Source organism: Felis catus, chromosome B1 (assembly GCF_018350175.1).
Source record: "Felis catus isolate Fca126 chromosome B1, F.catus_Fca126_mat1.0, whole genome shotgun sequence".
Lineage (NCBI taxonomy): Eukaryota > Metazoa > Chordata > Mammalia > Carnivora > Felidae > Felis > Felis catus.
Window position 1 is genome coordinate 147,824,918 of NC_058371.1, and position 27,869 is coordinate 147,852,786.

A 27,869-nucleotide genomic window follows, 5' to 3' on the forward strand; every position below is an offset into this window, starting at 1 on the left:
ACCTACATGGTAGAGTCAAAATATTTGGGTCTTTGTTTCAGCTTTAATTTTTGTGGGATCTTGAGAAATCCCTTAGCCTTTCACATCTGTGAAATAGTGATAAATTCTGTCTACTACAAACTTGCAAGGCTAAAAGATGGTTATATGAAAGGATCTGATAATATCTTGTATTCATATGGTGCTTTTATCTTACTTATGGTACTTACTATTCTACATATAAAACATTTTTAAGCTCATCTGAAAACTAAACCAAAAATGAAAGTACTGTTACCTAGTTTTACTTCTAATTGTCACCTCTTATTCTAGTGCAGTGGACATTGATTGGTGTAGTACTTATCACATTCTATGCACAGAACTAATATTAAATAAATTCAAGGAATAGCCATATTGCTATAACTTCCTTGAGAATGGTCTTAATTCTTAAAAATAAAAAATGCTTCAATATTTATCAATTTAAAATTTGCCAAAGCAGAATTTGGTGTTATTTTGTGAAATCTGAACCAAATCCACATCCTCTTTGATGGAATATGTTCTGAGAACATCAATATCACATTAAGAATTTATAACTCAATAAACATACAATTATAGAGCTGCAGTCACAATAATCTAAAAAATGGTGGGAGAAAGGGAGTAGGTAAAACTTATTCAAATTCAAATTACATACCTATCCTTCACTTATGTCTTTATTCCTGAAAGCACCTCACTAAGTAAAAAGCTTTAAATGAAAACTTTTCCCATTAATTTTAATAGGACCCATTATATTATATACCAAGATACCAAAAAAGCATCGATGAAAAATAACAAGTTTATAAGCAATAAGTAAATGGACTGTACATAAAATATATTGTAAAAACGGTTTATTATACATGCCAGGTGGAAAATTTGATAGTGGGGGGTGGTTAGTAGAGAAGAATAAAGGAATCATTCTTTGGAATCTAAATTATACTTTCTGTACCATTTCCCTCCACCAATTTTCCACACTTTTGGGGACTAATTTAATGGTTATCTTGCATTCAAACTGCACTTAAAATTAAGTTATAACAACAACAACAACAAAAACACCCTTCAGGGGACTTCAAAACACATGGAAATACCATCTGAACATAACAGAGTCTTACAAGATGCAACCTCTTCATTCTTCTCCTTTGACATGCTTATGCAGAGCAAAATAACCTGACACATAATTCACATGTATTCAAAGTGATAATCTCTGTATAGAAAGTGTTAAGTAAATTAGTATGTTTTTGTCTGAGACAGGAATGTTTAAATATTGATTTTTATTGCATACTTGTTTAGTGTGTTTTGGAGTATGAGTTTGAGTAGGGCAAGTCTTCGCACCCAAAGAGAAAAAAGAGTGATTCTCTATAACATGACATAACTTTCCAAGAGATATTATGGCAAAAAGTTATTAACTGAACAGTTCTTATATGGCGGGGTGGGGGGGGGAGTGGAGACTGTATTTGGCATTACTAATCTCAGTACTTTTTATAATTAATGACAATATTCCAAGGAACTACACAGAAAAAGGAAGAACTTAATTATATCAACCTTGCCTTCATTTCTCAATATTAAACTATCTAACTGAAGATGAGAAAAAATTTCATTGTAGAAATAAATACCTGAAAGAAAAAAAACCTTATTAGGGTTAGCCTTAAAAAGCCTCCAAAGTATTATTAAACCTAAGTAGCTCAGGCCTCTAGGAAACACAAAATTATACAACTTCAAGACTTACTATAAAGCTAATCGAAACAGTATGGTATTGGCAAAAGAACAAACAGATCAATGTATACACAGTCAAGTGATCTTCAACAAAGGAGCAAAGGCAATATGATGAAGCAAAGATTATCTTTTCAACAAATGATGTTGGAACAACTGGACATCCACATACAAAAAAAAAAGAAAAAAGGAATCTAGACTCTGACCGTACACCCTTCACTAAAATTAACTCAAAATGGATCATAGACCGAAACGTAAAATGCATAGTTCTAAAACTCATAGAAGATAACACAAGAGAAACCCTAAATGACCTTGGGCATGGCAATGACTATTTAGAAGCAATACAAGATATAATTCATAAAAGGGGTGCCTCGTGACTCAGTGGGTTAAGCATCTGACTCTTAGTTTTGGCTCAGGTCATGATCTCACGGTTCTTGAGTTCAAGCCCCCCATCAGGCTCTGTGCTGACAGTGTGGAGCCTGCTTGGGATTCTCTCTCTCTCCCTCTCTCTGCCCTTCCTCTGCTCACACTGTCACCGTCTCTCTCAAAATAAAAAAGATAAATTTTTTTAAAAAACTTAAAAAAGAAAAGAAAAATAATAAAAGAAAATAATAATAATAAGCTGGACTTCATTAAAATTAAAAATTTCTGCTCTGTGAAAAACAATGTCAAGAGAGTAAGCTAAATCACAGACTGGGAGAAAATATTTGCAAAAGGCACATTTGATAAAGAAGTGTTATCAATAGTATACAAAGAACTCTTAAAACTCAATAAGAAAATGAACCCAATTAAAAATGGGAGAAAGACCTTAACAGACATCTCACCAAAGATATACAGATGGCAAATAAACATATGAAAAGATGGTTAACATCATGTCATAATGACATTGCAAATTAAAACAAGATATAACCATATACCTATTAGAATGGCAAAAATCCAAACCACTGACAACACCAAGTACTGACAGGGTTGTGAGACAATAGGAGATCACATTCATTACTGGTAGGACAGCAAAATGATACAACTGTTTTGGTGGACAGTTACCAAGTTTCCTAAAAACCTAAACATACTCTTACCATACAATCCAGCAACTGCACTGGTTGGTATTTACCCAAGTGAACTGAAAACCTATGCCCATACAAAAATCTACACACAGGGGCACCTAGGTGGCTTAGTCGGTTAAGCCTCTGACTCCGGCTCAGGTCATGATCTCGCGGTTTGTGGGTTTGAGCCCCGCGTTGGGCTCTGAGCTAACAGCTGGAGCCTGGAGCCTGCTTCAGATTCTGTATCTCCTCTCTCTGACCCTTCCCTGCTTGCACTCCGTCTCTCAAAAATAAATACACATTTAAAAAAATCTACACACAGATGTCTGTAGCAGCTTTATTCATAACTGCCAAAACTTGGAAGCAACCAAAATGTCTGTCAGCAGGAGAGTGGATAAACTATGGTACATTGAGACAATGGATTATTCAGTGCACCCACCTCCAAAAAAACCCCCCAAAACAAGCTATATGAAGGCATGGAAAGAAGCCATGGAGGAAACTAAAGGCAAATTGCTAAGTGAAAGAAGCCAATCTGAAAAGGCTACATACTGAATACTTCCAATCATATGACCTTCTCAAAAAGGCAAAACAATGGAGACAAAAAGGTTAGTAGTAGCCAGAGGTTGGATGGGGGTGATGAACAGAGCACAGATTTTTGGGGGCAGTAAAACTATTTTTGTATGATACTACGGTGGTGAATATATGTCATTATTCATTTGTCAAAACATACAAATGTACAACACTGAGTAAACCTGAATGTAAACAATGGACTTTGAGTGATAATGTGTCAGTGTAAGTTCATTGATTAAAACAAATGTACCACTCTGGTGGGGGATGTTGATAGTGGAAAAGGCTGTACAAATATGGGAGCAATGACTATATGGGAATTCTACTTTATACTTAATTTTCTTGTGAACCTAAAACTGCTCTAACAAATAAAGTCTATTAAAAAGTTAAAAAAAAAAAAAAAAAAAAAAAAAGGATAAGACTGGTAAAATCCAAAGTCTGTAGTCTAATTTAGCATTTCCTGGAGGTAATAAAATTTGTATCTCTATATAAAAAAATGCTTTGGGATGATTTGTCCCTTAAAATATGACAGACCTATTTTCTAGGGGGCTCAGTATACAGTGCTTAAAGTTTCAGACACAGATGAGAATATCCTGAATGAGGGAATGTCTTGTACAATTAAAATTACCTTCTTAGAAGAGTAAAGTATAAAAAGTAGTACATGCACTCTGATGAAACATGAAATGAAACGGGAAATAGGATCCAAGAGATAATACAGACCACTAGGCTTAACACTCTTGTACCCACTCAATGGCACAGCTTTTATTTTGAATCATAACAACTAAATTTTTTAAGCTTTTTTTTTTCAATTCTACAGATATAAAGTCATTAAGTTAAACATTTCTAGAGGTTACTAAAAATCTCTAAATTATGTCTAAAGCAGAACAATGTAATATATATAAACCTTTGTTACCTTTTTATATTCATAATATTTTCTTCAAAAGTAGAATTTTTAAAAGATGTAATCATTTCAATGAGTATAGCTCCATCACAGTTCATGAGATTATATTTATTTATTATGCTAATATTTAAACAAATTCATTTGTATCAAACACAAACAAAAAATACCCATACAATATCATGAGACAGTTTCAATATTCATGAAGAATATAGGATTTGAAATAAAGTCTCCCTTACAAAGATCAGTGCATCTAGACTGTTTAACCTACAAAATCATCATCTTAGACTATCAAAAAAGCCAAAACAAAACAAAAATGACATTTTAAAAAGGAAAATGATAGTTTCAAAGGCAAAGTGTCTCTTCCACTCATTTCAAAAACAGAACTTTTCTAAAATCTAACTAGAAAGGTTAAAAACATAGAAAAAACACTGCACCTTAACTGAACAAACTTGAAAAAACATTTTATCTCTAGACCTAAAATGAAATCATGCAGATTTTTAAAAATTACAACTATTCTACCTCCTTGTCTTCCTAATGTCTTTCCTAATATATATTTAACAAAAATGATAATGCTTTCAAAATATAGAACATATAAAGCAAGACCATTATTATCAGTAATTTAAAGGAAGAGAAAAAAAATCTAAGTTATAACCCTACAGAGAAGCACAGCAAACTGAAGTAAAGAATGATAATGATGTTCTCAAAGCAGAAATGTTGTGACTTTCATTTAAACTTTAAAAGAGCAGGCTACTGGGGTACCTGGCTGGATCATTTGGAAGAGCATGCAAGTCTCGATCTTGGGGTCGTGAGTTTGAGATGAATGTTGGGTATAGAGATTACTAGAAAAAAATAAATAAAACCTTAAAAAAATAAATAAAATAAAACAGTAGACTACCTAATTAATCCAGACACTAAAGAAAGAAGGATAGGGCAAGAAGTAAGAGCTGGACAAAAGAAGGGCACCTGGGTGGCTGCTGGTTGAGCATCCTATTCTTGATTTAGGTTAACATTATGATTTCAGGGTTCATGAGATCGAGATCCACATGGGACTCTGGGCTGACAGTATGGAGTCTGCTTGGGATTCTCTTTCTCTCCCTCTGTCTCTGCCCCTTCACTGCTCATACTTATACTAGCTTTCTCTCTCTCAAAATAAACACTGGGGGGGAAAAAACCCCTACCATGTGACAAGCTATTTTCTAAAAAAAAAAAAAAAAAAAAAAAGAGCTGGACAAAAGAGACTACACCGCTAAGAAGATAATCTACCTTGTGTCACTTTTGACTTCTTACCACATGTAAAGGTAAAGAAAAACTACTCATTCCCAGTACAGGGTCAATAAAAAATAAAATGGAAAAACATCCCTTGCTATGTTCCACTAACGTTTTACCTATGAAAATGGGAAGAAATTTAGGGAAAACTATACTTTCACCTCAAATAAGTTAAAGACAGTTATATTTTAAACCAATATTTTAACTATAAGACTAATATCCCATTCTAAAAAGAATGGTCTGAGAAGACAGAAAGTAGGTAGCTACTAAGCTCCATATAAATTGAACCTTTATACTCATTTATCTTTTAATTACAGAAACATTTTAAGTTATCATTTCCTCTTTAATCCTCTAAAATCCCATGCAAAAAGATGAATGAAGCCTCACCCATACCACAGATTTAGAAATAAAAGCAGAAAAAAGATTAAATGACTTATAAGCTAGGCTTTGCCTTTACAAAATGGGAACAAAGTCTGACCTGCTCCTTTGTTAATGTGTTAGAGGCCCATTAATAAATATCAATGACGTGATTAAATACTAAGGTGGTGTTATCTTCCACATAAATTAAAAGGAAGGGAACACATGTGATCAAAAGTATTTAAAACTTCATAATCCTTTTTTAGGGATTCTTTAAATTCCACTTTTCACCTTTAAAGGTACACTGATTTACACAGGATACCTTACCATTTACTATGTAACATTAAAGTTCCCAGTTAAGAAACTGGTCACCAGTGAAATAAGAAGCACCAGGAAAAGAAAAAAAAAAAAAAAAAAAAAAAAAAAAGCCAACCTGCTGAAGGAAAGGTAGAAGGAGGCTGGATCCTTTATGATGTAATTTAGCCAGCACTTACTCTGGAAACATCTACCTTCAGACTTTCTGTCGTGAGAGATAATTAAATGTCTTTATTTTTGTAAAGCAAAAAAGAAAAGAAACTGCTCGTAAGCTTTTATATAGAATTCATCAAAACAATTATTTTTTTCTTGAAACAAAAATGGTAAAAAACCTGGGTTTTCTAGAGACTTGTATGAATATGGAACGACGAAGATACACAAAGCTGAAGTATCTGGAATCATTTGGCTGCCTGTAGTCTTCAGCAAAATCACAAAGTGCTCAAAAATTCTTTGACCTGAAGGGAGGAAATAAATATTAGTATAATTCCTTGACAAATTTGAAATATCTAACATTCATCCCTATTTTTTTTTTTTATTTTTTTTTTCAACGTTTATTTATTTTTGGGACAGAGAGAGACAGAGCATGAACGGGGGAGGAGCAGAGAGAGAGGGAGACACAGAATCGGAAACAGGCTCCAGGCTCTGAGCCATCAGCCCAGAGCCTGACGCGGGGCTCAAACTCACGGACCTCGAGATCGTGACCTGGCTGAAGTCAGACACCTAACCGACTGCGCCACCCAGGCGCCCTTCATCCCTATTTTATAGTACATAACAGTTGAAGACCCCAACTGTATAAGTAACTCTATCACAAAGATACAGCATTTATTTTCAAAGAAATATTACTAAATACTTCAGTAGTAAAAGATAAATGACTTAAAATGTCATTACAGGAGTTATTTGTATCTAAGATTAATATAATTCTTTAACAGCCATAACACAAATTTCATAATCTCCTTATAATAACATAGACCAATGACGTGCAGCTTTAGCACCAAAAAATATTAGTAATCGTGATGGTTTAAACAACTCTGAAAGGTCCAGACATGCAAAATTTGTAATTTTTCTGAAGCACAAATTTGAATCATATTTACAATCTGTAATGTTAACATGTACGGAAGGGTCATGTACATTGTGAATGTAACCAACTGCCCAACATCACAATGCAACAAGATTCTGTTCTCTACAAATTCTAAATGAAACAGTAATTCTTCTGAAGAAACAAAGATACTGCCTTAAACACTGTGGAAAATATAGAACTGTCGAATCAATATGTTGTAAACCTGAAACTATATATAACATACTATGTCAGTTATGTATTTCAATAAGGAAAAAGAGAAAGGCAACTACTAGCATTATTAATGGAAGTAAAAGTAAACAGTAACATTTAAAGGTGATTCTTAGTCAAAACACAAAAGTGTTAGATAAAGAAGCTGTCCTATAGATCCACTCTGAAGGCAATGGCCGATTTAATTTTCATTTATTTTAATAGTATCATAAATGAATTGTATCCTATATTTTTAATATCATTAATGGTATAAAGAGGTCATTTGAATTTTCCAAATATGCTTTACTTTATATCATGGGAAAAGCAACTATATGCTACAGAGTAGTTAAATAATAAATGTTGACATTTTCAAAATTCTTGAGATATAGCCTTTATGAATGTCAGGTTCCTGTTAAAGTAAATATATATTTTGTGAAGGAGAAAAAAAATCAAATTTCTCTCAAAACTAAACAAAGTAGAGGCGCCTGGGTGGCTCAGTCGGTTAAGCACCCAACTTCGGCTCAGGTCATGATCTCACAGTCCGTGAGTTCAAGCCCTGCATTGGGCTCTATGCTGACAGCTCGGAGCCCGAAGCCTGCTTCAGATTCTATGTCTCCCTCTCTCTGACCCTTCCCCATTCATGCTCTGTCTCTGTCTAAAAATAAATAAACATTAAAAAAAATAAATAAAATAAAGCAAAAAACTGGCTTCTTTAGACCTTGGATCATCACCAAGTTAATTAACATGGATAATGGGATCTTTATTATATGATTCCCATTATTATTCTCTCTCAAGTGTACATCAATAGGTTTTCTCCCACTCCCTTTATCATTACAAGCAACACTCATTAATAGAATATAGTCAACTCCCAAATATGTGGAGGATAGATTAACTATGAATACGACAATGATTCAATGATCAGGCATGCCAATTTATCACTGACAAGGTCCCACATAAAAGTCAAAACTAAAAATTCTTTAATCTCAAGACTTGAGCTAATATAAAAATGGACAAAATCCATACCCTACAACTTCAAGTATCTTCCATACTGAATTTAGTTGAAAAAGATAAATTTTATTTCACAAGTAGTTTGTTATGAAAGTACCTAAAGACTGGTGATACAGAGAAGAGGAGAAGAAAAGGAAACAAAGCAGAGAAGCGGATGAGCAAGAGCTTTTGTTAATGTGATCATCCCTGTCTTAGAGATAAAGGGACCAAAGGATAAAAGAATCTCCTTATTTTAGCCAAGGTCACAAAGCTAGAATTTGACGTTAGGATTAGAGTCTAAAGTCTAAATCCATCTGAAGCTCTTAACTGTCTCTTACTGTAACGTTACATATTCTTTCTGTTAGAAAGTTGTTTTCTCACAAGTTACAACACTTTTCTAGACAAGACAAAACAAATGTTAGTGTAGAGTCTTTGTACAAATCTACCTTTTCAACTAGACTGTCGTGTTTGTCTTTAAAGTCTTCATTAATATCCAGTGTTAAGATGGGGATTTCTTGTAGAAAATCAAAGTCGGTTCTGTTTTTTAAAAAAAGAGAGATGAACAAAATAATTAGAAAAAACAATAAATAAAAGAGAAACACTAAAAACTCTTATACCATCTCTGGAAAATCAAAATGTTGTCAGTCATTTTATATTAAAATCATCCTGTCAGTAATTTATCTGGTAGCCCCTTCTTTTTCACCTTGATTTACTACTAAATAATAATATTAATAATATCTAAAAATCTCAGGTATAAAATATATAAAGCTAGGGCTTATGACATGTAATTCTTCTCAAAAACTAAAATCATACCATAACGTAGGAATGTTTGCATTTTAAAGATGAGAAAACTAAAGCCCAGGGAGGTCAGTCTGGGGCTCAGAGACTGCCTAAGGTTGCACACTAGTAAGTCTGGATTTGAACCAAGATCTGACTAAGGACAATGAAGTCCATGCTCTTAACAACTGTGCTATACTACTACCTAAGCCTTGATCTAAAAAATAAATTTAAAGTATCTTATCTTAAATTCTCTCTGAAAGACAGTACCTAAATAATACACACAGATATATTCCTACTTTACCACTTCAATTCCATATATTATGCTGTCAATAACACTGGGGGAGATTAACTACAAAAACTTTAAGGAAACAGGATCTCATTACAATAAAAAGAATCAAAATTCACACCTAATTCTGGGAGATCCTAAAATACTAACTTAAAAGAAAAAGGGCTAAAAATGAAAATTTGTACATGTTTTAGATTAAGACTTGTTAAAGATCTTTGAAATGGATAGTAAGTGAGAATAAGGAGGTCTTACTTCAGGGTTCTATGCAGGAGCCAGCTCTCATGCTTATCGTGAAGCTTCTCTAAATACTCAAGAGGAATGCCTTGTTCTTCATTTCTTCCCCGTAAATACATTCTATTCAAGCATTTCTAAAAGCAAGCAATAAGAAAGGGGTGGGGGGGGGGGGGCAAAGAATAATTATTCTTGTCTGCTGTCATTAAAGTTTTCTTCTCTAGTGTCTCTTTAGTTATGCTAGCCAGCATCTCCATTTATTCCTTCTAGAAAGTTGAAATACTTCATTTTCCCCCTCCTTGTGCTTTTCAATCATTTGGTGGCTATAAACCAAGTAGTACGATTAGAACAAATCTATAAACTTATAGGATCCATACTTGAAAAATACTGTATAAAATAAGTTTGGTAAAAAGTTCAATATATAAAATGTGTTCAAAATCTATTATAAATCCTCTTTTCAACCACTTAGATGATCTTCCAATCAAAAGACAGTATAAATAACACTGATGAAAACAGCTTTGTGTTAGACTTTAAGACATTGACTATATCTTATAGTATTCTTTATGTTCTTCAACATTTGCGCTTGCTATATTCATAACTAAAAACAAAAAAAATTCGTTTCAAAAATAAAAGTGAATTTCAAAATTACTGCTAAATTCTGGCTTTCTTGAATTTAAAAAGAACAAAATCATCACTTGGAATCAGAAGCCTAGTTTCTTTGAAAATTCCGATTCAATAGCCACACAGTATCCTTTCAGACTAGAAGTCATGAAATTTATATTCATCAGAGCCTACTTTGTGGCTTAGGGAAGACACAGGAATAAAAAACAGCAAAACTGAAATGCAAGCACCAAAACCAGAAATGTGTTAATAAACGTAAGCTCTTATTTAGGTTAGCTTTATGAAGGGCATCCACTTAGTCTTCCTGAACTCATGACATAATTTCATATAAAAACAAGAATAGCTATATTACAAACTATCATGAAAGGCACATTTTCAAGTAAGCTCCCTTAAGTGAAAATGGCAATGGTCCTCTAAGTCTCTTCTCACTTGAAGCTGCTACTACCTACCCATTCCAAGCCATGAACTATAAAGGATTTCTTAAAATGGACCTCCATCAACTTTGTTAATTCAGTCACAAATATTTACTGAGCTCCCACTATGTACCCAGGCCCTATTCTAGGCATTGGAAATTCAGTAGTAATTAAACACTCAAAGTTTCACACCAAGAAGCCGAAACTCTAGCAGTTACTTGAGCAAAATTTTTAATCTAGCTGTGATAGATCAGAGACCTTCCAAAAGTCAGGAAGGAATAAAGAAGAAAATGGAGAAAGCACAGAGAAAAGGGCCTAAAAGAGCAACTTGCCAATGTGGGCTTCTACTTTGCTGAGGAAAAGAGAATGCCTCTCTCTACAGTTTTGAATTTCTAATTTGCATGTGGGGAGTAGAGCAGGGAGTGGAGCTAAACTAAATTGCCTTCACTGCATACCACTAAAAGGACTTCTACATATTACTTTAAATTGTCCATGGAGTAAACAAATTTTAAGTCTCACCTCTGGTGTGGCTCGAAGATAAATGATTCCATCCAGTTCAAGGCTTTGACCAAACTGGTGATTCATCCAGTCATGCCAGTCTTGATAAATTGTCCACTCCGTTTCATTCATGCAGTCAGATTCATACAAATTAGATGCAAAAACATACCTGAAAGAGAGTCTACATCAACACATAATTCCTTTCCAAAAAACACAAAGAAATAGAAAGGAGATCTACTAACTGGACATGGAACATTCTCCCAAAATCCATGGCAAATAATAACTTAGCAGGAAAAAAAAATAGAATATCTCCAACTATAAGAAATATGTTCTTGGACAGCAGTTCTCAAAAATATAGTGTAAGAATGCCTGGTAGTCCCCAAGACCTTTCCAGAAGTTCTGTGAGAGGCCAGATTACTTTATACACTAGACTTCAACCAAAAGAACATAGTATACAGATAGAGAAGGCTTTAATGAAAATCTAGCTGTCTTTTATTAAGTTAGATATTAAAGAGATTTGTAAAAATGTAAAACAATCCTCTTCTATCTAATGTTTTTGTTTTGAAAAATACAATTTTACAAGTATGTTATTTACACTAATACGTAATGGGCTTAGTATTACTAATTTTAAATAAATAAGTGTCCTTTATATTTCTCAACATTAATTTCTAATAACATAAATATCAATAAGACACAAAGCTCTTTTGGCTCTTTAATAATTATTAAGAATAGAAAGGGACCCTGGGGTGCCTGGGTGGTTCAGTCGGTTAAGTGTCCAACTCTTGATTTTGGCTCAGGTTGTGACCTCATGGTTAGTGAATGTGAGCCCAGTGTAGCCTGCTTGAGATTCCCTCTCTCCCTCTCTCTCTCTGTCCCTCCCCCACTCCTCCCCTCCTGTGTGCTCACATGTGGGCGCACTCTCCCTCTCTCAAAAATAAATAAATAAACTTAGAAAGAAGGAAAGAAAGAAAGAAAGAAAGAAAGAAAGAAAGAAAGAAAGAAAGAAAGAAAGAAAGAAAGAAAGAGAAAAAAAGAAAGAAAGGGAGGGAGGGAGGGAGGGAGGGAGGGAGGAAGGAAGGAAGGAAGGAAGGAAGGAAGAAAGAAAGAAAGAAAGAAAGAAAGAAAGAAAGAAAGAAAGAAAGAAAGAAAGAAAGAAAGAGAGAATGGAAAGGGGTCCAGAGACCAAAAGTTTGAGAACCGTTGTTCTTAGCCAACACTCTAGCTTAAAAGAATCTTTGCATAAACAAGGTAACTCTAAGGCTCCCTTAGAGATTTTTGATCTGGCTCAAGATGCAGTCTAGAATATAGATCCAGATTTAATCAGAGTAGATGAGAATTTTAAGAGCATTAGAGGAAAAAAACCTTCTCTGCAAATTTGAATGAAATGGCTATCATATTCCCTAAAGCTTCCATGGAAGCTAGCAATTATTAATACTAGTACTTCCCTAACGTCATGATTACCAAATTGCTGAAGGTAATTTTTCTCCTCAACACAGCCTCTCTTATTACTTTGATTACCAGGAAACAGGAAAAAAAAGTCAATTCCAAGCCACGATTCCAAAATGATAAGTGCAAGTTATTTATATATACCTGTCACTATATATAGATCGTTCAAAAAATAATACAGGTTTCTCTGCATCTTTGAGCTTGCCATTGAGACAGGCAAGCTGGGCTCGTATTCGACTGAGGCAGGCATATGACTGGAAGGTAAAAGACCATCGTTCAGGTTTCTCATACATCATTTGAAGAACATTCCCACCACTTTTCTGAGACGGTGTCAGTTCCTATTTTGAATGTGAAAAAAGAAACAAAAAACAAAATTAATGATCAATAGAGCTATTTAAATTTTTTAAAAAGCTCAAAAAGAGAAGTTAGATAAATAAATGCATCATGATTAGCAAAACCAAGATGATTAAGCCCTCTTCCTCCTACTCTTTCCCATTTTATTTTTCAGTTTGCCTGAGGTCTAGAAGGCTAGCTTAACAATCAGTTCCTTAGAGCTCTTCCACAAGAAGTCACAAACTAATGGCCTATGGAAGAAAATATTTGTTTGGTCCAAATGGGACTGTTAAAAAATTTGAATTCGTTGTCAATATTTAAAACCTAAATATAAGTTCACATAATATATCTGGATTTGTGACTTCTTTTTAAAAATGTGAAAACCGGGGCGCCTGGGTGGCGCAGTCGGTTAAGCGTCCGACTTCAGCCAGGTCATGATCTCGCGGTCCGTGAGTTCGAGCCCTGCGTCGGGCTCTGGGCTGATGGCTCAGAGCCTGGAGCCTGTTTCCGATTCTGTGTCTCCCTCTCTCTCTGCCCCTCCCCCGTTCATGCTCTGTCTCTCTCTGTCCCAAAAATAAATAAACGTTGAAAAAAAAAAAAATCTTTAAAAAAAAAAAAAGTGAAAACCACCAACAGCATTTTTTTACAGAACTAGAACAAACAATCCTAAAATTTAAATGGAACCACAAAAGACCCTGAATAGCCAAAGCAATCAGGAGATAGAAAAACAAAGCTGTAAGTATTTGCCTGTGTTGCCTTAGCCCTCTGGCCAATTTAGTAGTCTGTAAATTTTAGCAAGCACCTTTAGCTGAGTGATCAATTAACTAGAACTTTCTTGGTATATCTATAGATCCTGTATTGTTTCCTAGAAAAACCCTGAAGGAAACTCTCTTGTACAACCTCCTCCCCACTGCCCCAGGCATTGTGATAACATCTGTAGCTGGCACCACTGAATCTGCATGCATGCAATCAAGAAGTATTACAGATCATTGTGCTCCCTTTTTACTGATTAACTGCCCTAAAGTTCCTTTAAAAATCTTTGGGCCAGGTAGAAACCTCAGAATTGGTTTTTGGACAAGGGTCCACGGTCTCCCCAGGTGGTGGGCCGCCTGAATAAAGCTCATATTCCTTTCCAACCAAAACTCGTCTCTTGAGCATTGGCTTTTTGTGCAACAAGTATCTGAACTTGGGTTTTTCAGTAACAGTATCACAATCTCACACTTCAAGGTATACTACAAAGCTGTAGTAATCAAAACAGTATGGTAGTGGCACAAGAACAGATATACACATCAATGGAACAGAACAGAGAACCCAGAAATGACCCCATGTTTATATGGTCAATTAATCTATGACAAAGGAGGCAAGAATATACAATGGAGAAAAGGCCATCTCTTCAATAAATCATGTTGGGAAAACTGGACAGCTACATGTAAATGAATGAAACTGGACCACTTTCTAACACCATACACAAAAATAAACTCAAAATGGATTAAAGCCCTAAATGTGAGATCGGAAACCATAAAACTACCTAAAAGAGAACACAGGCAGTAATTTCTCTGACATCAGCCACAGCAACATTTTCTGAGATACATTTCCAAAGGCAAGGGAAACAAAAGCAAAAATAAACTATTGGGACTACACCAAAATAAAAAGAAAGCAAAGGAAGCCATCAATGAAACAAAAAGACAACCTATTGAAAGATATTTGTAATGATATTTGAAGATATTTGCAAATGATACATCCATCTGATAAGGGGTTAGTACCCAAAATATATAAAGAACTCATACAACTCAACAACAAAAAAGAATCTGATCAAAAAATAGACAAAGGACCTAAATAGACATTTTTCCAAAGAAGACATACAGATGGCCAAAAGACACATGAGAAGATGCTCAACATCACTAATCATCAGGGAAATATAAATCAAAACCACAAGCAGATATCACCTTACACCTATTGGAATGGCTAAAATAAAGAAACAATTACAAGGACGCCTGGGTGGCTCAGTTGGTTGAGCATCTGACTCTTGATTTCAGCTCAGGATTTTGGCTGAGGTCATGATCCCAGGGTCATGGGATTGAGCCCTCTGTCGGGCTCCACACTGACCATGAAGCCTGCTTAAGATTCTCTCTCTCTGGAGGAAAAAAAAAAAAAAAAAAGGAAAAAAAGACAATAACAAGTGGATGAGGATGTGGAGAAAAAGGAATCCTTGTATACTATAGATGGGAACGTAAATTGGTATCATCGCTGTGGAAAACAGCAGGGAGGTTCTTCAAAAACTTAAAAATAGAATTACCATATGACCCAGTAATTCTACTACTGGGCATTTACTAAAAGAAAACAAAAATACTGATTCAAAATGATGCATGCATCCTTCTGTTTACTGCAGCATTATTTACAATAGCCAAGGTATGAAAACAACCTAAGTGTCCATGGACAGATGAATGGATAAGGAAAATGTGATGTGTGTATATATACATGTGTGTGTACACACATATAAAAAAATGTATATATATACACACACATACACACACAAATGTATATGTACAATGGGATATTACACAGCTATAAAAAAGGATGAGACTGCCATTTGTGACAACATACATGGACCTAGATGGTATTATGTTAAATGAAATAAATCAGAGAAAGATGATTTATATTTATATGATTTCACTCATATGTGGAATCAGGAAAAAAAAAAAAAAAAAAACCAAAAAGCAGAATCAGACCTATAAATGCAGAGAATAAAATGATGGTTGCCAGAGGGAAGGAGGACCAGGGACAGGCAAAATAGGTGAAGGGGAGTGGGAAGTACAGGTTTCCAGTTATGGAATGAGTAAGTCATGGGAATAAAAGGCACAGCAGAGGGAATATAGTCAATGATACTGTAATAGCATCGTATGGTGACAGACAGTAGTACACTTGTGGTGAGTGTGGTATAAGATATAGATTTGTTGAATCACTATCCATACAACTGAAACTAACGTAACATTAAATTTTTAATGTGGAAACCAAGCAATACTGTGCCTGTATCTTATCTCACTAAAAATCACCTAGGGCCAATCACACATGCTTCCATTAAGCGGGACATATGCTCTCCAGTTTATCAGCCACTGCCATTCTCTGTTTATCAGCCCCTGCCAATCTCACAGCAGGCCTGATTTATTTGTTTAGTTACCTGGTCTTTTTAGGTATTTTAGGCCCCAATCTTCTAATAAAACAGAACAGGTCCTCCCTAAAATTTTGTGATTTAATAACCACATTGTTAGAACCAACATTTTCAGTGTTAAGAAAAAAACGTATAATAAAAAATAAAATCTCTGTAATCTTACACTTGAATTTGAAATAGCATCCAGAACTCATAAATTATTTTCCTTCCTATAAAATATAATTTCCCTAGCTCTGTCCACCAAAAGGCCTATCAATAATGACAACCTTATAGGAATGAATATAAATGTCACCCGGATTATGATCTCTAAATACCATTTCCCACTGAAAGGAACTAGGGTCACATTCCTTATTCATGTCTGGAGAAATAAATGTATAAGATGAGCTTAACACATCTTGTTTCAGGAAATAAGTAAACGATCAAAATCTCCTGAGGCTGTGCCAAAGGCAAGAGAGCCAACGTCAAAGGGCTTCAATTTGTCAAAAGATAGGACAACTATGAATGTCCAAAAGGAATGATGAAGGAAGGGAAGACAAAAACTGTAAATTCAAATCTAAAGAAAACCAGAAAACAAAAACCCAAACTCTCTAATCATCTTTGGAAGTTGCTAGGGTACCAATTAATTATTCTGGAAATTTGCATATAAAGAGGAAAAAATATAAAAAATTTTATTCTGGCCCTTTCTATACAAATGTTATTTAAGGTTAATGAAAGAGTAGATGAAGGAACAGTTCTTCTTTACTGAAGAATCCCAACTAACAGGCTTGATTATTAGAATATCATCTTTTGCAACTCCAAATGATATACTGGATTAGGGCAACAATTAGCAACAGATCCTAAAATCATTAGAGAAAAGCTAATATGGAATTTTATGGTGTATGAATTAGGCTAACAAAACCTGAAAAGACTGATTGATTTTACCATCACAAAAGACATCCTCCTGGTGGAATGTGAAAGAAAATACACATAGTCACCTAAGAAATTTAGCCAAAAAAGAACTAAAACCAAATCTAATCAAGGCTCTACAGATCTAACTACAAATTCACAGGAAATACAGAGATTGAGAAACATGTTAAACTATGCCACAGAGATGCACTCAGCCAAGACCAGAAAAAGGGAAACTGTACAAGGACAAATGACCCAATTTCTTCAACTAATAAACTATAAAGAAAAAAGAGGAAGAGGAACCAACAGATTACAATTTAAAAGGCATATCAACCAAATGTAACATGTAACAAGTGTAACCTTGACTCTTGATATTAATAAACTATAAGAAAACTATGAGACAATAGAGAACTATGAACACAAACTGGATGTAATGACACAGTGGAATTACTAATCTTTTAGATGCAGTTTTTTTCAAGAAATCTTTTTATCTAGAGTTTCTTCTGAGTCTTTCATTTCTACAGATGTATATATTATCTAGAACAGAGGTTCTGAAGGTGTGGTAGGGGAATGCCTAAGAAGTCCCTGAGATCCTTGCAGGGGTCTACAAGAAAACAAAAAACAATTTTATTTTATTTGTTTATTTAAAAAAATTTGTTTAATGTTTATTCATTTATGAGGGGGCGGGGGGAGGGTGGGAGACACAGAATCGGAAGCAGGCTCCAGGCTCTGAGCTGTCAGCACAGAGTCCCACACAGGGCTCGAACTCACAAACTGTGAGATCATGACCTGAGCTGAAGTTGGATACTTACCCGACTGAGCCACCTAAGCGCCCTGGAAAAAAAATGATTTTAATAACAAATATACCTTATTCCATTCTCATTCTCCCATGAATGTATAATTTTCCAGTAACTATATAACATGTGATAAAATTGCAATAGTCTAAATGTAAAAGCAGATATAAGAATTCTGGTTTGCTATTAAGTCAGGCATTAAAGACATGTACAAAATGTAAACCAATGCCACTTTTCTCACTAAATTTTTTTTGGAAAATAGTTATGGCACATATGTTAACATGTAATGGGTTCAGTACTACGGTTTTTATTTTTTATTTTTTTTTCAGTACTATGGTTTTTAAATGAATTAACTGATAATTTTTTAAGTGTTTCAAGTTATAGTTTTAATATAGTAAATATTGATAGACCTACTTAAAAGTCTTTGGTTCCTCAATAATCATTACATATTTATATATATATATATATATATATATATATATATATATTTGTTTAGTTAAATAAACTAACATTAGCTTTTAAATGAAGTTGTCTTGGAGCACCTGGGTGGCTCAGTTGGTTAAGTGTCCAACTTCAGCTCAGGTCACGATATCATGGTTGGCGGGTTTGGGCCCCACGTTGGGCTCTGTGCTGACAGCTCAGAGCCTGGAGCCTGCTTCCAATTCTGTGTCTCCCTCTCTCCACCCTTCCCTCGCTTGTGCTGTCTCTCAAAAATAAATAAATGTTAAAAAAAATTTTTAATAAAATAAAATAAACGATTGGGGCACCTGGGTGGCTCAGTCGGTTAAGCATTGGACTTCGGCTCAGGTCATGACCTCACAGTTCATGGGTTCGGGCCCCACATCAGGCTCTGGGCTAACAGCTCAGAGCCTGGAGCCTGCTTCAGATTCTTTGTCTCCCTCTCTCTCTCTGATCCTTCTCAGCTCACATTCTGCCTCTCTCTCTCTTTCTCAAAAATAAATAAACGTCAAGAAAAAAATTTTTTTAATGACTAAATGATATTGTTTTATATCTTAAAATAATTAAGAATTCACAGGATTAATCTGTTCAATAAGCAATTTACTGCCTAAAAACTTCCCATATATAGTATCTACTTCAAATGTCTCTATTAAATAATGTGACAATATAGTCACATGTTCTGTGTAATAAGCACAAATAATATAGAAAAATGTCCAATTAAATTCCTAATTTTAAATTATCATAAAAATTTAACCTCATTAATATAATCAGTGAATTTGAAAAATACCTATCAGGGTTATTTCAAAGTCTAGTGCTCTCTGGAGAAAATAAAATTGAGCCAACTACTTGAAAAGTGATTTAAATGGTGAATTTGTGTAGGCCACTTTCCTTGTGCCTGAGAAAAAAGGCAAATAAAGCCTTGAAATTACTGTGTAGCTAATCTAGCTATAGTTAACTAAAATGAACAAGAGACTGACAGAACCAGATACGATCAGAAAAGAGATGGAACAAGATCCTGAAGAATACGTATATATAGACTTGTTAACACCAATTCCATGAGAATCAACTAAAATTAGAAAAAAGGAACATTTAGATCCAAATTTTAAAGTGTGATTTTGTTCCATAATCAATGGACATTCACAGCTTACTTAAATAAGTTTTCAAAAATGTTAAATAAATTCACACTGATAAAGGTAAATGTACTCTTGACATAACCCTAAACTTTGGAGTGAAGGCAATCACACATTTCCACATAATACTCTGTGATCATAATTACAAATCAAATGCTGGATAGATTTAGTCATGACTTGACCCAACAGATAAAATTCTTGTTTTTGCAAATTGTTAACTCAATTTCTAAATGGGATTACTTCACTCCTACTCAAGCTTTTGACAAAAACATGTATGAATATGACATTCTGTAACTATAAATTTTAAAATTCTTCTCAACTATTTGATCTCTGGAAGCAGTAAAATTATTTACTGCTCTTACAAAATATCACAAAAGTTTACTACTAAAACGTTTCGATGCTTTGCTCAGATCTCTGGCCTAGCACCTACTCTGCACAAAGTACTATGTGTTTAAATAATTAAATAGGCAAGGTCATCTTAGGTCCCTTCTGGTATTCCTCTCACACTTAAAAACTCCCAATACCTAGGTAGTATCTATTTGCTAATCTCTCTCCAACCACAGTCTCCACTAAAATACTCTATATAGGGGCACCTGGGCAGCTCAGTTGGTTAAGCGTCCGACTCTTGATTTCAGTTCAGGTCATGATCTCACGGTTCAGAGCATCGAGCCCTGCATCAGGCTCTGCGCTGACAGATTCCCCTTCTCTCCCTCTCTCTACCCTTCCCCTGCTCACACTCTCGCTCTCTCAAAATAAATAAATACACTTAAAAAAATAAAATATTCTATATAATCACATTGTAATTAGAGTTTTATATAGTCGGATTAAGGTAGTTTACATGAAGGGATATCTAATTCAATATGTGCATTTTTAAGAGACTTGGTATTCTAAATGAATCTCTAATTTGTAAAATACATAGGAAATAGTTTTGAGCATCCGAGGACCACTACTATAGTCAAAGTCAGTAAACCCTACCTTTCCTTGCTTTCCATATCAAAATAAGAGAATGAAGAGAAAGAAGCAACTGAAATTTCTTCCTTTAGTGACAATATTCTTTGTTTCACAGTCATAGAATACATTAGAATACTATAATATTAGAATTGTCAGGTTAAGAAAGAAAAAATAGGGGCACCTGAGTGACTCAGTCAGTTAAGAATCTGATTTTGGTTGAGGTCATGATCTCAGTTTGTGAGTTTGAGCCCCAGTGGGGCTCTGTGCTGACAGCTCAGAGCCTGGATGGACCCTTCTTCATGTTCTGTGTCTCCCTCTCTGCCCTCTCCTGCTGTCTCTCTCTCAAAACTAAATAAACATTAAAAAAAAATTTTTAAAGAGAAAAGAAAACCCAGGACCTCCAGTTAAATTTGAACTTCAGATAGACAACAAATAATATTTTAGTACAAGAATCTCCCAAATATTGCACGTATTTTAATACAATACCTTACCTTACTATATAGTCTTTCCAACACAATGGACTTTCATTTTTTTTTTATTTAATTCTTACACAAGCTTGATTTTTCCTATTATCATTCCCATTTTACTGATAAAGAAAAGTTTAGAACAACTAAAGTGCTAAGATTACACAGCTAACTAGTAGCAGAATTAGGGCTTACATTCAGATTATATGTAAAATTTTACTGCAATAGCATTTAACGTAACTGAATTTCACCTACAATCTTATTACTAAGCATATCCTTCCCTTTTTAAACAGTTAAGCCCCATCCCATTTTAGGAAGGAAAATAAAACCAATTCCAATTTTATCTATAAGGAAAAGGGCAATCCCACATACCTTGGGGTAGGTCAGTCACTCTCACTTCCCTCTCTCTTAAATTCCAGTGACTCAACAGTAATCCTTAAAAGGATCTACACATGCCAAATCAAACTTATAAACCTAATGCTTCCATTTACAGGAACCATATCCCACTATTATTAGTTCAACTGCAACTGCTTTAGCAAAGAAGAGCTTTTATTCATAGCCCAGAGAAGCAGAAGCCAAAACATCCTAGGAGACAAGTCCTCCCTTTGTGGACTAGGAGTGATCATTTCCCTGTCAGAAAAAAAAAGACTGAGCTCTGCCTAACAGTTGACTATCTTGAATACTATTGTTTTCAGAAGAAAGATACTTTAATCCACCACATGCACTGTAGGATCAAATATTTATAGTCTCAGACCAAAGGAATAAATAAGGAGCTGTTTTCATAGGTCCTTATGGTTAAGGGCAAAGGATGCTTCCTCAGTCTTTTCTGTAATATCAAGCTATATGAAGGTTCTTCAAAAAGTTGTATAAAGTCTTTAATCTTATATACTAACTTTTAAGAAATAAAATATAATTCCTATTCTCAATTCTAGTCCAAATAAACACCCCTGAACACTTCCTAGAAGTTCATGCTCAAAGTAGGTGGTTTTTCTCTGGGGGGAAAAAAATCCACCAAGTGTAAATATTGACCTCAAAGTTTCAGTTAAGAACTAAAAACCACACAAACACATGGCACTTTGAGGCAGAATTTAAATTACATACCGCAAACCACATAATTAACTGAATCTTCTTCCCAAAATTGAAAAAAAAAGCATAAAATAGCAAGAAGTTAACTGTCAACAATAAGTCTGTTTAGAAAATACTCTTAGCACATCATCAACTGAAATAAGGGTGAAGTTAGCTGCCTTCCCAAACTGCTTAAAGAATAAATTTATTTTTATTAAATTTCATTAAAAAGGCTTTGTTAACTTAATTATAAACTGACTTTCCACTTATTCAGCATCCCCCAGGGGAAAAAAAATGTTTCATACAAATGAATCTTTTCAGCTAAATGAAATTTATCAATTTAACCACGTTTTTTATGTATTATTTTTATAGGGAGAAGACAGTAGTATATATTTTATTTTTGTACCCTCAAAAGGATAGCATTTCAAAAACTACTCAGTAATAGACATTACTCTTAAACAACTTTATAAATACCAACTGCTGGATTTATAAAAGAAGTTAGCAATAAAGCACAAGTTTCCATTGAACACATAAAACATAAAACACATAAAACACTAGGCACAAACTGTAGAAACTGCTATTCAATCTTACATTAAACGAGACCAAATTGGTATTACTTTTTAGTTCTTATCTAGTTTTCAGTTTATTTCCTCCTTTGATGTCAGGTCAGTGACATGACCATCTTTTAACAGTCCCTCCCTTGACAATCCTTCTAATCAGAAAATAAGTTTATCAGATTGTGTCAAAAGTATTAAGTAAATACTCTTTGAATAAGCCACATTAATTTTAATGCATAATTTTGTGACCTCCATTTGGTCCACTCAGATGATTGGTTTCCTTCCTTATTCTCAGCTTATTTGTGTGTGCCTTATCAACTATTACAAACATTCCCTCTTAGGGTGCCTGTGTGGCTCAGTTGGTTGAGTGTCCACCTCTTGATTTCAGCTTAGGTCATGATCTCACAATTCGTGATAGAGGCCCTCGTTGGACTCTGTGCTGACAGCACAGAGCCTGCTTGGGATTCTCTCTCCCTCTCTGTCCCTAACCACACCCCCTCAAAATAAATAAACCTAAAAAAAAAAAAAATTCCTCTTAAAAGAAAAGGTAGTTAAATTTGTCTTTAAAGCACACTTTCGTCATGTGTTGTCATTCAGGTTTGGCAGACATAAAATAATTTGGTAAACTTTTGACTAATCAACAAGCATTTTCTCTTAACCAAACTTTCTCTACCTTTCTTGTATGTCAGCTACTCCTTCAGAGAGACTCTATGAGTGGACCAAAAAAAATAAGCATATACCTACAATGAGGAAAAAAAAACAAAAAACAAACCTCTCCAACAAAACAGAAATATCAGGTCACATTACATTTCTTTGAGTACTGACACCAGCTTTTAGGCACACTTCCCCAGTTCTTCAGAAAGGTGGCAGATGATTGTAGTTGTTTATTTTAAAGCAATTGAACTTCAAAAATAGTTTCAGGGGGGAAAAAGTGACATAGAGTAATGAAGAAATAAAAAAATAATAAAGTGAAACAGAGTCTCTAGGTTTTCTCCCTTTGTACATTAAATTAACCAGAAAAATAATTTAGTATCAACTTTTCACGAGTTACAGTTGATTACATGATTGGTGCTGGTATTTATTTAGAAGCAAAGTAGACTCCCTGCTTAATCCTAACATATTATTTTTTTTTTTTAACATATATTTATTTTGAGAGAGAGTGTGTGCTTGTACTGGCCAGAGCAGGGGAGGGGCAGAGAGAGAAGGAGAGAGAATCCCAAGCAGGCTCCGCACTGTCAGGGCAGAGCCTGGGGGGCTCAAACTCACAAACCCTGAGATCATGACCTGAGGCAAAGTCAAGAGTCGGGCGCTTAACCAACCAAGCCACCCAGGCGTCCCCTAACATATCATTTAAATAAGTGTCTTCACTTCTATATGAATTACATATATTTGGTGCTAATGAAGAGGAGCAGGGTGGGAGTGGTATCCATGTATATATGGAATTCTCTGCAGTATAAATAGTAATTCAAAACACAAAATTTAATTCTTGGATTAGTATGCTCTATTCCTGGTTACATTGTCCCTGGCATGTTTTTAGAAAACGAGTGTGCTTAGGAATGTGAGCCAAAGGGCATATTTAAGTTTTCTAAGAGTTTAGTTTTTAGAACTGAGAAGTAGAGAATAGAGAACGTCTGTTGAAGACCTCTTCCACATAAATGAATTAAACTTGGCACCGTGGGGTTTCAGTTACATTAAAAAATAAACTTAAGGTGCTCCTATCTTAAAATGTGTGTGTGGCAGACACTGCTATGTGTTCCCTAAATCCAGGTTGTTTTTCTTCTTGGACACAAACTAGGCTTTATTGACCAGCCTCCCTTGTAATTGAGTGTGGCTATGTAACTCCGTTCCAGTCAATGGAAGTAGGGCAGAAACAATGTATACCATTTCCAGGCTTCACTCTAAAAACCTCTGGAATGTGATGCTTTTCTCTCCAGCAGCTAGAAGAAGCAAAGAAAACCAAGAGCCTAGAGCAGAGGCTCTCAAATTCAGCTCCAGGGGTAACAAAGTATGGTCCCCATAACAGCAACAGCACCATCACTTGAGAACTTGTGAGACATGCAAATTTTCAGCACCAACCCCACAGCAGACCTAATAAATCAAAAACTGGGGGTAGGGCCCAAATGTGTGTTTTAAGTCTTCCAGGTCATTCTAATAAACACTAAAATTTGAAGCATGGTTCTAGAGGTTGGATGAGTCACAATTTAGAAAGGGCCTGGGTCCCTGAGTCACAGCATGGCATGGCATCCACCAAATGGCATTTGCACTATTCTCTGAGAAATAAAATTTTATTATTTTGAACTACAGGGTTTTAAGAGCTTATCATAGCACCAAGTATTACCTTAAGTCTACCTGATACACTTCATTTATTAGAAGTGAACTTGGTTCATTTGAAAAACACTTAGGATAAATTTGCTATGCACAGAAATAACAAAAATAGGTTACGTATGTAAAATTAAATGGGCTTATTACATACTGAAAAGTTTGAAACTTTTCCTGGAGAACTTGGAGGACAATATGCTATGTGACATAAGCCAATCACAAAAGGACAAATACTGTATGATTTCAATTATACAGGGTATCTAACGTAGTCAAATTTGGGGGCACCTAGCTGGCTCAGTCAGTGGACCCTGTGACTCTTGATCTTAGGATTGTGGGTTCGAGCCCCATGTTAGGTGTAGAGACAACTTAAAAATAAAATCTTTAATAAAATAAACAAAATCTTAAAAAAATAAAACAAACCAACAAACAGTCAAATTCATAGCTAGCTATAAAAGAACAAAATGGCAATTCCTAGGGGTTGAAGGAAGGGGGCAAAGGAGAGTTGTTTCATGAAATAGCTATAGTTCTTGAAGATGAAAAGGTTCTAGAGATGTTTTACAACAATGTAAATACCCTCAACACTACTGAACTGTACATTTAAAAATGGTTAAGATGGGGCACCTGGGTCGCTCAGCTGGTTGAGCATTCGACTTTGGCTCAGGTCATGATCTCCTGGTTTGTGAGTTTGAGCCCCGCATCAGGCTCTCTGTTGTCAGCACAGAGCTGGCTTAGGATTCTCTGTACCCACCCTCTTCCTGCACCTCCCCCGCTCATTCTCTTTCTCTCAAAAATAAACATAATAAATAAATAAAATAGTTAAGATGGTAAAATTTATGATATGTGTTTTTGACCACAATGCAAATATTAACCACACACAAAAAAACTACACATCTCCTTTTATTTGGATTTTCCAATAAATGTAATCCCTCTTACCCAAAGTCTACTACATGAAAATAATTCAGAGAACCAATCCTGACTCATCACCTACTGATAAAAATAATAATCAGCTAGTTGCTCTAAAAATACAAATGTTTAAATTAAAACTAAATAAAAAGTCTGTAGTAGAATTTTACAGCTTTGAAGGTGTTAGTTGTTGTCTGAGTTTAACTTTGAACCAAATTAGAAAATAAGCCAGGATATCATTTTCTAGTTTTTCAGAGTGGCTGAGAGTCAGCCCATACAAAATGTTTCCTTTTGATTCTATGCATTAAGTTTTTAACACCACAAATTGCTGGGTTTCTTGCATGCAACTCTGGAGTCAAGCATAAAATACATTATTAAAAATTTATCTAAAAAAACACTGTGTATCATCTTTACCATATTGAGTGTAATTTTATCTGTTTTTCCCCCTCTGAAAAAGGACCCAGATAAAAAATGTGAATGGGTTAAGGTCAAATTATATTATGTAAAAGTTGACAGAACGTCTCTAGAAAGCAGCTTAGCTGTATTTATTTTTAAAAGTCTAAATCCTTGGGCCTACTTAATTTCACTTTTGGAAATTTGTCTTAAAGAAGTAATCTAGAATACAGATTTAACCACAAAGATGTTTATCACATTACTAAGCAAATAGGCTATCATTTCACTATTATTAGGCATTTATATTATGTAAATACTAGTACATGCACACAATAAATTAGGCTGCCCTTAGAATTGTTTACAGTAAACTTTTAATGACATTTTTAATTGCCTTTGATATAAACATTATGGGAGGAAAAAAGAAAAGTACAAAATTATATACTGCTGTGCCAAGTAAGATCTCTAGTTTTCTCTGGGTAATAAGGTTACAGGTAAGCTTTATTTTCTTCCTTTGGTAATCTATGATATTTTAAGTTCAAACAATGAACATGTATTACTGTATAACATTTTTTTTTTAATTATGTAGCTCCCCAAGTGCCAAAATTGGATATAGTAAATTATTATCTCAACTGTATATAAGATACATACAGGGTAGTGGGATTATGGATCACTTTTACTCATATCTTTAATTCTGTAACTCACTTCATGATAGAACACTATTATTTTGCAGAAAGCACAACTTATTGTCAAGATAAGTGAAAACCAGAAATATCAAGATACAAAATCATTAATCTTTTAACTCTAACTGAACTTTGTAAACATTGCAAAAGAGGTGAATTAAGTTCAACCAAAAAAGATCAGAATCGACCAAAAAAGATAATCGTAACATAGCCAACAAAAGTTATCAAGTGATCTCAGAAGGTATGAATAGAAGTACTTTACCAAGCATACCTAATTAATTTTCAAGAATGACTTATCAAAAAATGCTGTTATTTGAAAAACAGGTATCCCCTAAGACTTCATCTCGATAAGAAAAACATGACAGAGCAGAGATATGTCCCTAACAGTTTGTCCAACTCAAAAATAAGTTAAAAGAAAGGAAATCAAAGCTTTGGGCTGAAATAATATAAACCACCAAACAAGTGATTATTTGAAATAAACCTTCAATTCAAAGATTGAAAATCATCCGACTGGTACCTTTAAAAATAATCTTATCAAGGGGAGGGAGGAAGAGGGGAGACAACATAATCTCTTTAGGTATTTTGCCTCATTATTTTGGTAAAATTGGTTCAGCTTATCAACAGTATAGCAACATTTCAGCCACTAGATGGCAGGTAAAAAAATAAAACAGCTAAAAAAAAGCATGCACAGCATGCAGGTGCAAATTAAGTTACTAACTAGGGGAAGAGATCAAAGGTACCAATAACCCAACTTCCAACTCTACAGCAACTGCCAAGAAGTGTGATTAAATGGAGAACATCCAAAGTAGGACTGGCCCTGTCCTTTCTAAAGACAGTCTACTTCTCAATATTGACAGCCTTCTAAGAAAACAGATTTGGACAGTCGGTGATCCATACTTTAATACCAAGAAATAGATCAGAAATGGGTCTGGAGAAGAAAGGCTCCAAGATGATGGAAGAAAATCCCATTTCTTGAGTTTAGTAGAGGTCCAGGATAAAAGAAGAAAATATCCAAAGATACAGGGAACCCATACACCACTATCCTCACATTCCACAACCTTAACCCCAAAATACTA

General features: G+C 34.6%; 1 protein-coding gene across 2 annotated transcripts in view; it reads right to left on the minus strand.

Annotated features, from left to right (window-relative positions):
• Positions 1-5,431: 5,431 nt before the first annotated feature.
• The window catches only part of DCK (deoxycytidine kinase), a 32,166-nt gene continuing 9,728 nt past the window's right edge, over positions 5,432-27,869 (minus strand). Inside the window, exons 3-8 of one of the 2 annotated variants that reach the window (XR_002741867.2) lie at positions 12,836-13,029; positions 11,267-11,414; positions 9,735-9,850; positions 8,863-8,953; positions 6,498-6,620; positions 5,432-6,370 (exon numbers count right to left, since the gene is read on the minus strand). Coding sequence is in view for 1 of the 2 variants with exons in the window: in XM_003985295.6 (XP_003985344.1) it covers positions 6,594-6,620; positions 8,863-8,953; positions 9,735-9,850; positions 11,267-11,414; positions 12,836-13,029 (576 nt within the window). In the remaining variant the exon portion in view is untranslated. Of the gene's footprint in view, positions 6,621-8,862; positions 8,954-9,734; positions 9,851-11,266; positions 11,415-12,835; positions 13,030-27,869 lie in introns of both variants that reach the window. The other variant, XM_003985295.6, reaches the window with a different exon arrangement.